Raw genomic sequence first — 10344 nt, 5'->3', positions numbered from 1 at the left:
ATGCTTTCTCAGAATAAAAGGACTGGGGATGTAGCTCAGTGGTAGAGCACCCTTAGGTTCAATTCCCAGTACCCACACACACAAAGAAAAACAAATGTAATGCAGAGGGCTGAGAGAGGAAACAGGATATCACTGATAAAAGGACCCAAAACTCAGCTTAAAAGGGGTATACACGAAAAAGTCTATACATAGAGAGAGAACCAATTGTAGAATGTTCCTTTTATTTTTCAGTTTAGAGACAATTAACGATTCTTATAGTAATCAGCATTATTTTCTTGACTGTCACTTTTCCACATCCACTAGCCTTCCTTGAATATTGATTAGTCCTATCCACAATGCTATCCATTCAAATATTTCACTTTGTTATTATACCAATATCTCCTTATTCTGATCCCAGTGTCTTAATAAGTATTTATTGAGTGGTAATTGAATGTCAGTTACTAGTTTAGAGCTATAGAGTATATATCATTCCAGGGATTTAAAAAACAATTTAAATATGTGAGTGGGGATGTAAGTCAGTGGTAGAGTACTTTCCTGGCATGCACATACCATGAATTCAATCCAGAGCACTGCAAAAAAAGAAAAAGAATTAAATATTTAAGATTACTGTGTATGTGACAGTGTTTTAAAAAAGAGGTAAAAGAATATGAGCTTGTGTGTATTGGGCTGGAGGAAGATGTTCTAAATGTTAAAAAATGAAGATTACATATTTAAATTTCAAGTCTGTGCTCCATGATTAATATCATGGCTTTTTCCATAACTATTAAGCACCTGTTTCAGTGTCAGGAACCTAATCAATATTAATTAAATATTTGATTTAAATATAAAGGATAATTTATGCTAAAGTGCCTCAATCTCTAAACTACGTAAAATAGATTAAAACATGTTCTTCCAAATTTAAGATTCATCAGAAAATTTGGAATAAAGAACACTTTTTTAAAGGTACTGTCTTCTAAACAAAGAAAATAGAAAAGAGATAAATATTCAAGCTGAAATAAGATATACTAAGAAAAGACTTTGTAGGATGGTTAAGAGATATCTACCAAAGCCTCTGGACTTGTAAAAGGAAGAAGAAAATTTTGTCATATCTATCTCTTTTTCCTGCATGTCTCTGCTTAATTTTTGCTGAGTAACTCAGCTTCTATTTATAGGCTATGTGGCAGGGTAGAGCAAAATTAAGACTAAATGTTATCAGAGGCTTTTTTGACCCTGTAATTATGCTCTGTTTCTAACACCCAGAGTCATGATGGTGAGGGGGCGGAGATTGCAAATAAAGGCATATTTATTTTATAGAACATTAGATCTAGATTATCAGACCATAGCTGGAATTATCAAAGGCAAAGAAAAGACAAATTACAATGAGAAAGAAAGAAAAAAAGGAAATTTGGAGCAAAAAAGAAAGAAACTTTATTATAATCTGTTAACCTATTTCAGATACACCTTCTTCTGATGCTAAATATATTCCATACACTAATGGATCAAGAAGTAAGAAGTAAGACTGATACAGTCCTGGTGGTTTCCAAGAATAAATTAGTCACTTTCACATTAAACCAATTGCCCAGGACTCAGAAAATAAGAAATCTCAACAAAGCAAACAATTGTTATGTTTAATTCCTTCTTAAAGCTCATATTAATGAAGAAGAAAATGTGTATAACAATCTAAAATATTTCCTAAATATCCTCTTATGTCACAGTTATGCATTCAATTAAATTAAAATGATTACATTTTCAGAAGTTTCCAATTTGGTTACTAAGAGAACATGTAAAACTTTACTGAAAATGTATCCTTTGAATTATTACCTCCATCCCCATTTTATTCTCTTAAGTCAGAATTATTTATTCAAATGTTTTTTTAATATTTCTATACATAGTTAAGAAAAAACACTAAAGTAAGGCAATAAGAGAAAGAGCACAAAAGGAGGTTTATATTTTTTAAAAAGTGAAACAAAATAAAAGCAGCTTTGAGCATTGGTGCATTAGTATATGTGGGCAGAAGAAACCAGAAGGGTCCAGCTCTTCTTAGGCTTTTCTGGGAGTCCAGCTCACCAGGCACTGTGAGGAAGAGGAGGAGCCACTTTAGGTGAAACAAAAGTTACACAAACAGAAATAGCTATAGGTGTTTGCTGAGATGACAGTCTGAATTTATCCTTCTTATGGTTGGAAATCGTTGAATATTTTAACTAAGAACTCATTAACAAACACCAGATTGGGGATATAAGAAATTCAATTTATAGTACTTTTATCAAATTTCACATTTATTTAAAGTAAATGAGGGTTTTTTATGAAGGATTGGTTTATGGTAAAAATATTGGATTATACTAAATTTGGTTTTCCAAAATCAGGCAATGCCTTTCATATTTGTTTTGTGTAGTCTTCACATCATTCTTAAAATACTTTGAGGTGTACAGGGAGATAAATGTTAAAATATGAGTATTTTAAGTGAATTGGTGAAGATTTCAAAGTGAAGTGGATACTAAAATATATTAAAGGTAATATCAGCAATCAAAATTTTACCTGCCACAAGATCCCATGTCATTATTGCATTAAAAAATAAAATCTAGGATTTTATTAAATAAGGAGAAAAATAAAAATAAGATCATTTTTAAGATAAATGCTACTAGTCAAATTTAAAGGAACACTTTACTGGCAGTGGAGTTAACAAATGCATCAGTTTCAAAATTATGTAAGAGCTACCCTAATGGCAAAACAGACAACATTCCCAAGAATATTCCTGCAATATATCAGCCAATTTTGTATATTTGTTCTTATAACTACTTTCAATATAAGATAAATAATCATTTAAAAGTCTATCTATGAAGTTAAATGTGAGGAATGAATATTATATTATGATGTAAAGGGCATTAGGAAACCATACTCTCCCCAAATGTGTTTATCTAAGCACTACCATGACAGAAATGAAATGATGTCATTGAATAAAGATTAATTTTATTCCAGGAAATTCACTTTAAAGTATAAACATTAGTAAAGGGAATTATATCAAGTCACTAACTTTGTGTTATTTCACTTTGTTATTTTCCTTCAATGTCTAAATCTCAGTAATATGAGGCCTACAGAGTCCTCAAATTTTTGAAAAACCTATTTATAAAAGATGCAAGATTTAGATGAATTCTAGTCATAATTAGTCAGGCTTCCTTCCAACATAAGACTATGAACATCTAATTTAGCTCCATATAATTTCAAATAATATTAGACTTGCTTCCCACCGTGGGATAGACTATATATCTGGGGATATTTTTACCTATGAATTTTCATCAAAAATTGGTTCATTTAAGCAATATGATTTAAGGTTTCATAGGGTTAAGATGGAACATAAACTTTTGTTCTTTGAAAGGATACACATGAGGGAATCTCTCTTCATTCAGGATTGAAGATAAGGAAACAGGAAACAAATACCACATCTACTCCTTTACCACAGTTGTTATTATTTTCGTGTTTTTATGTTCAAGGTTCATGTATCTCAGAACAGCCATGAAAGGGCTTCCTGGAAAACAAACCAAAACAAAACAAAAACCATGTGTCCCAACTCACATGCTTCTACCCGACCACGGAGAGGAGGATCACAGCCTGCAGACTCTGGGATTGTAAAAAAAGGGAAGGCTGCATTTCACAAAGTCATTGAAACTCTGAGCTCACTTGCAGTCCAGGGGCAACCATGCAGGATGAAGACGGCTACATCACTTTGAATATTAAATCTAGAAAGCCACCTCTCTCCTCAGGTGAGAATGTAGGGAGCCCTCCACAGGGAAATTAATTAGTGAAACAGGTCAATCCTATTTTCTCTTTGCTACCTGTGATAGCATGTATAGTTGTACTTCATCTTTTCCTGAATGATGTTCTTTCTCTGAAGTTGTTTGAATAATGTCTACAAAGGCTTATATGGACATATTTAGAATATAAACAGCAAAGATGCAAGCAGGGAACATTATTTTAAGGCTCTAGAATTTAGTACTGGAAGGCACAGAAACCAAGGAGATAAAGAAACGTAATGTTTGAAAAATCCATTTTCTGAATGTCTGTATGGTTGTTGCTTATTAAAGTAACTATTTATGTGGGTGGCACACACAACAACAACAAGAAGAACAACAAGACAAACTACATGAGATCTTAACAGCCAGATATGTTTTGGCTTAGAATGAGAGAATCCATTGGGAATGCAGATGGATGTGAGGTGTGGAGTGGGTTGTGCTTATTATCCATGATCACGAAAGGAACAAAGGCAAGTTCTGTCTTGGCCCTTTGTGAGACTGGAAAATCCTGAGAAGGCATGTGGGGGTGGAAGGACCATCTGCTCCCTGATGTCTTTGTTGTTTGCCTACAGCTGACCCCACTTCCTCTCCTTGGTGGCGTGTGATGGCTTTGGTTCTGATGATCTTGTCCGTGGGGATGGTTGTTGGGCTGGTGGCTTTGGGGATCATGTGTAAGTATTGAATTTTGCCAAAGGTCTGATCTGAGAAAGGCAATACCTAAGGGTTCTGGTTTATGCTGCTCAGCTTCTTGTCACTATTGTCTATTTGTTGCACTCCAATCAGCCTATGCGTAGCTGCCACTATATTCCAAATGAAGGAGAACTTTGACTTTTACTTCTGATTAAAATCACTTTTTAAAATTCTTCCATTAATCATAATTACTTTCAGAATTCAAAACTAGTCCTTAAGATCTTCCTTAGTGTGGATCCAAACTATCTTTTGAAACTTTCAGCTTTCCTATCATACATATCCTAAGACCCAGCCAACCCAGAGTTTTCTTAATTTCATAAATAAATCTGAATTCTCCCTGTTTGAAAGTTTGTTCTATCTATTCCCCCTTCCTGAAATATCTTCCTTGCTATTTCACTTACTGAAATAATTGGCTTTCTCTTCCTGCAAATCTAATGGCTCTACAACGTCACATTGTAGGTTGTGTAGTTATTACTTGTTTGTATATTTATTTTTATAAGTGGTTTTAGAAGTTTTCATTTATCATGTTTTATCTATATGAATACTCACAGTTATTTTAAGCATAATAATAAATAAATATACATCCTTAAATAAGTTAATATTTTGGTATTACATGAAGAACAGAAAATAAATGGGGTCACTCACCTCTATGATGTCTGCTCTGAAATTTGTATTCAAGACAACTGCTTTGACGCATTATCTGGTTATGGGATTTTCTTCTTTGTGACTATCTCCTTCAAATAATTCACTTCTTCTGGATAGCCCTGACATATCTTTTGCATATTTCTTACTTTGTTCTTTATATTCTCCTTTACTCTTATTCTTTTTCATATATTCATATGTATCAAATAATCTCTTCATATACTGGTCATTCTATAGAAGTGGAAATGAATGGAAAGATCCTTGCTTCACCTTTATGATCCTAACTACAAGTTATAATTTTATGTAATTTTTTTTTTTAAATCTAGCTGTCACACAGCAAAAGTACCTACAAGCTGAAAAAGAAAATCTCTCAGGAACTCTACAACAATTAGCCAAGAACTTCTGTCAAAATTTAATAAAACAATTAGAACAAAAGCAAAAGGGCAGTTTCTGTAAGTATGATTTGAAAACCTCTTCCTCTCCCCAACTCCTAGAACATACCTGTGATGGTAACCAAAGGGAGTCATGAGATAGACAGTAAACAGTGAACATGGGGAAAATGTAAGCCACATGTAGAATGATGAGGTCCCTATACTTGGTTTCTCCTTCAGACCATAAATGCAGCCCTTGTGACACAAAATGGAGGTATTACGGAAATAGCTGCTATGGATTCTTCAGGCAAAACTTGACGTGGGAAGAGAGTAAACAGTACTGCATGGATATGAATGCAACTCTTGTGAAGATTGCCAGCCAGAACATTCTGGTAAGAAAATTCTGATGTTAAGTATGTTGGAAGCATACAGGGGGGAAAACCTGTAATATATGACCTGTTTCTTTCTTTTTAACATTTTCTCATGTTTGTAATAATCAAACTTGTCAAGCTCAGTAAAAGTTACAGAGTTCAAATATTCAATCTAGTCATGTTCCTCAGAATCACTATAGTTGGTCAGTAAAATTGACTTGTATCTTCCTGAGGACTAAAGTGCACAGTGGATCTAACTAGAAGAGTCAGCCAGGTATGTTCCCCAACACTAATGTTCCCTGTTACTCTAACTTGTTGCACCATCTACTTACCGTTCAGACTCACAGAGAATATAATCAACTAAATAAACTTTTTATTCCATTCAGGCAAAATAAGAGAATGCCCCCAAATCTCAACTTCTAAAGAGATTAATTGGAGATATATGTGTACTGAATCTTATTACTCTAGGGTAATGTGAGGGTGAATATTTATAGCTAAAAGAAGTAATATAATTTATGAGAAAAAAGAAATACTGAATTTGAAGTAGAATTATCCATCAGGTCCTATAGTGAAGCAGCTACTGTGGATATATTTTAAAGAAAAAAAATAGATATCATCATAAAGTTTATGGATGGCTCATACTTTCAAAAATAAACAATAAGAATGACATTTATACAATATCTCCATGGAATGTCATACTGAGTCACATATCTGTCAAGAAACTCAAATTACTTTCTTTTTCCAAAAATGAAATCCCACCTGTTATTCTGGGAGGCATGAGAGTATTCACCTTTTAATTTGGTTCAATTGATTGACTGCCCATTCATCCATTGGTTCAACAAATATATACTGGAACTGTTCCAGGACCTTGACCCATGCATTTTTTAAAAAGAGACAAAAAAAATCCCTAATCTCCAGGAGTATGTATTCTAGTTGGAACAATAGAAAGTGAATAAAACAAATATATTCAGTATATAGAATGATAGTAAAAATTATTGAGTAGAAAAAAGTAAATCAGGAAAGGTTTGATGCATGCAATTTATAATCCCTTTTAGAAAGATGTCATAAATATTTGATTCTCCCAGGCAACTAAAACAAATTAAAATTTTTTATGTATGATAAGTGGTAAAACCAAAGCAGGTAGCACTGAATTCTAGGTACTAAAAATCTCATCAACAATGCATTTCTTTTTGTGTTCTTCCTCTAGTTGTTTGCCATACTTCACATTTGAATCATATGTTCTAGTCCATTTGGAACTCCAATCTTCAATTGATAGAAAATATAACCATAGATTATAAAGACTTAGGAAGACTAAAACATCAGCTATTCAGTGACTAGTTTTCCTATGTCCTAGAAGTTTTTTCATATTATGAAACAACTCAATTTTGTACAATTCTAAATGCTAAATAGAATCCATTCATTCTAACACAGACATATAATCTAACATTTTTTAAAAAAGAAAGAGTGAGAGAGAGTGAGAAAGAGGGAGAGAGAGAGAGAGAATTTTAATATTTATTTTTCAGTATTTGGCAGACACAGCATCTTTGTCTGTATGTGGTGCTGAGGATCGAACCCGGGCCGCACGCATGCCAGGCGAGCCCGCTACCGAGCCACATCCCCAGCCCATATAATCTAACATTTTGTGCAAGGCCTTATTATTAAGCTTTGTCTCTGTTATTATGAAGAGTTGTGGATATTCTGAACATTTTATATTTATTTGTGTTTACAATAGGAGTACATCAAAACCAGAACCGTTTTAATTCGTTGGGTTGGATTATCCAATCAGAATTCTAACAAGGTCTGGATGTGGGAAGATGGTTCCATATTCTCCAAAAATATGTAAGTCACTAGACACTTGAACAGAAGGCACTACTAGAAACATTCATTCTGGGAAACCATTTCCTCTTGAATACAAGTTATTGAAAATTGAGATATGTCTCTATACCCTACTATGAGTTTTCTAAGCAGCAGCTGAGTCATTGATAACCTACTTACTCTTAACAACCAGAAAACACTGATAATAAGACAATTCTATTTTTCCTTCCCTCTCATTCTATTTTTATCTAAGTCATAGTTCACCTGTATTCTCAGTATTTTCCTCATTTATTTCTGTCTGACTTTACCTTTGGAACAGTGTGTGTGTGTGTGTTAAGCTTGATCTGATTCTCTTCACATATTTTTAGACCCAAATAATCACTCTCATTATTTTATAGTTGACAGTTATTAACTTGATGATTCTGTTGATTTTCAGTGTCATTTCGCCTAGTCTGTATCCTAGCAGACTCCAAGAATCAGGAACACTGTAGGTCACAAGCAATTCCCATGTTCATGTAATGAGGTGCCATCCTTCCACAGAAAATCCAGGCAAATGGCCTAATTACATTGAAAGATGAGTGAACATCTTGGTTCTCCAATTTCTAATTTCAGCACATTTTGTTCATCCTGTGTATACATATTGAAGTCTCTCTCCAATTCAAATTTAAACTGATAACAAAAGCTTTTGCAATCTGATCATTATTTAAATTATTAATCAATTTTTTAACATATATTTATTAAGTCTTTACTTTGGGAAGGAGACCAGAACATCATAACTACAACAAGCCTCTTCTGGACCTTGGGTTTTATCTCCTGTCACTGGCTGCCTCAGTCACAATATCATAGGCAAAGTAGCATTCTCTCTATTCTTCCATCAAGTCAAACTTGGTTTTGTTTTAGTTTTTTGTTGTTGTTGTTGTTTTGTTAGTTTGATTTCTTTGAGGAAATGACTGAAGGCCACTGTATCTGCTGGTTTTTCTTCTAGAATGCTCTTACTCCACAAGTTCAGTTTTGGGTCCCCCTTTTGAGTCGACTCTCAGCATAACTTGTTTGGTGAAATCAATTCTAATTACCTGAACTAATTTAGTCTCCCTCCGACCCATGTCTACACGGTCCATCATACCTTCATTGTGGTGTATCTTCATAATTCTTGTCACTGTTCAATTGTCTTGTCTACCTGTTTGTAGGCTTTTTACCAATGTTCCATTGTGTCATATAAGAGCCCCAAGAGAAGAGAGGGTCTTTGTTTTTATTTACCACTCTGTCCTCAGTATCTTGAACAACTTTGATACCTGACACATCCACAGATATTTGGCAAATAAACTAGTAAATATATATTCCTCATCTCCTCATAATAAACAGTCTAGCAAGGGGTATAGACAAGTTAAAGGGAAAATACAATGCAGTGTGCTTTTGTAGATATATTACTCAATAACTAAGTCTTCAGTTCAAAAATATTCAATCAACTTTCTTTTCCCTGAGCCTATTCCCATCTTGTGCAGCTTGCTCTCTAGGATCTCCCATGTCCTCCCTGCTTATCTGAATCCTAGCCTTCCTTCAGTACTGATCTGATAGGTAAAGCCTTTGCTCATCATATCAGAACCATATCCATCCTTTCTCTGCACTGCCATTGTAATCAGTGTTCACTTCTTCTTTATCTTATGCATTATAAAATTTCTACTGGACTTTTCAAATGTACATACCTTGTATTCTCAAGCAGAGGTGAAGTTTCTCAATGATGAGAATGTTGGGGGCTTTGTTGCTGCTGCTGCTTTTGTTTTTACATTTTTCCTGTCGTCTCCAGTTTGTGCAACAGTGTTTTGCACCCAGGGTTTGACTCTTGATTATTTATTCACTTTTCAAAGGCATGCACTCTACCCTTTTTTATTCACAGGCTTGATCTTTCTGGAGATGAAACAGAAAACATGAATTGTGCTTATTTTCACAATGGGAAAATCCGCCCTGCCTTGTGTAAGGACAGACATTATTTAATGTGTGAGAAGAAGGCTGGCTTGGCAAAGGTGGAACAACTGCTTTAATGTAAAATGATGGACAGATATCAGAGAAGTGGTGGTTGTATAATAAAAGATTTGGATGAAGAATCTATAGCCACAAAACTGCTCATTTCTCCTTTTCTTCCCCTTGGAGCCATTTTTATATTATTTTTACTTCCAACACCACTTGTGTAGTCCCTTCTTTGTATATCCAGAAGCCAACATGTGAGTTGATCATCTGCATATCAGTTGCTCTATTTTCCACTAATTTTCTCTTCCTGTATTGCATTCCTAATTATCTGAACATACCATGACTCACTGCATCTTCCGATACACACATATTAAGTGAAATTTGGACAAGAAAAATTAGCTGTTAGGTGACTTAAGCTGTACAAAATATCTAGGTTAGAAATACAGCATAAGGTATTAGAAATAATACTAAATGTAGAATAAGGAGAAAATTTAGATAATGTGGTCCCTTAACTAAAGTACAGTCATGAACTAGTCATGCAACCCCCTTAATTTCCATTTTTTCATATTTAAAATGAGACATTACCCAGCTAATATACCTCACCATTCTACAACCTAAGATGAACTTAATAGTGTTAACTATACCAGAAACTCTATGAAGCAGAGACCATGACTTCCCTGTTTACTGTTCTATAATTAGTACCAAATACAGTGAACAGGGAGT

The 10344-nt window shown here is 34.1% G+C and overlaps 1 protein-coding gene across 1 annotated transcript; it reads left to right on the top strand.

Moving 5' to 3' along the window:
- Nucleotides 1–3463: 3463 nt before the first annotated feature.
- On the top strand, nt 3464–9758 carry Clec1b (C-type lectin domain family 1 member B). The gene is made up of 6 exons (XM_005341808.4): nt 3464–3737; nt 4340–4438; nt 5426–5551; nt 5711–5862; nt 7574–7680; nt 9551–9758. Exons 1-6 carry the CDS (start codon nt 3674–3676, stop codon nt 9693–9695), a joined length of 693 nt encoding a protein of 230 aa, XP_005341865.1. The 5' UTR covers nt 3464–3673; the 3' UTR covers nt 9696–9758.
- The last annotated feature ends 586 nt before the right edge of the window (nt 9759–10344 follow it).

Source organism: Ictidomys tridecemlineatus, chromosome 6, assembly GCF_052094955.1.
Source record: "Ictidomys tridecemlineatus isolate mIctTri1 chromosome 6, mIctTri1.hap1, whole genome shotgun sequence".
NCBI lineage: Eukaryota > Metazoa > Chordata > Mammalia > Rodentia > Sciuridae > Ictidomys > Ictidomys tridecemlineatus.
Note: the sequence above shows the minus strand (reverse complement) of the source record. Positions and strands in the feature narration are given on the sequence as shown.

Bases quoted from the DNA above. Each gene is read 5' to 3' on its own strand.
- Clec1b (XM_005341808.4), top strand. From the start codon at position 3,674: ATGCAGGATGAAGACGGCTACATCACTTTGAATATTAAATCTAGAAAG. The intron at 3,738-4,339 runs GTGAGAATGTAG...GTTTGCCTACAG, and splicing joins AAAGCCACCTCTCTCCTCAG to CTGACCCCACTTCCTCTCCT. The intron at 4,439-5,425 runs GTAAGTATTGAA...TTTTAAATCTAG, and splicing joins GGTGGCTTTGGGGATCATGT to CTGTCACACAGCAAAAGTAC.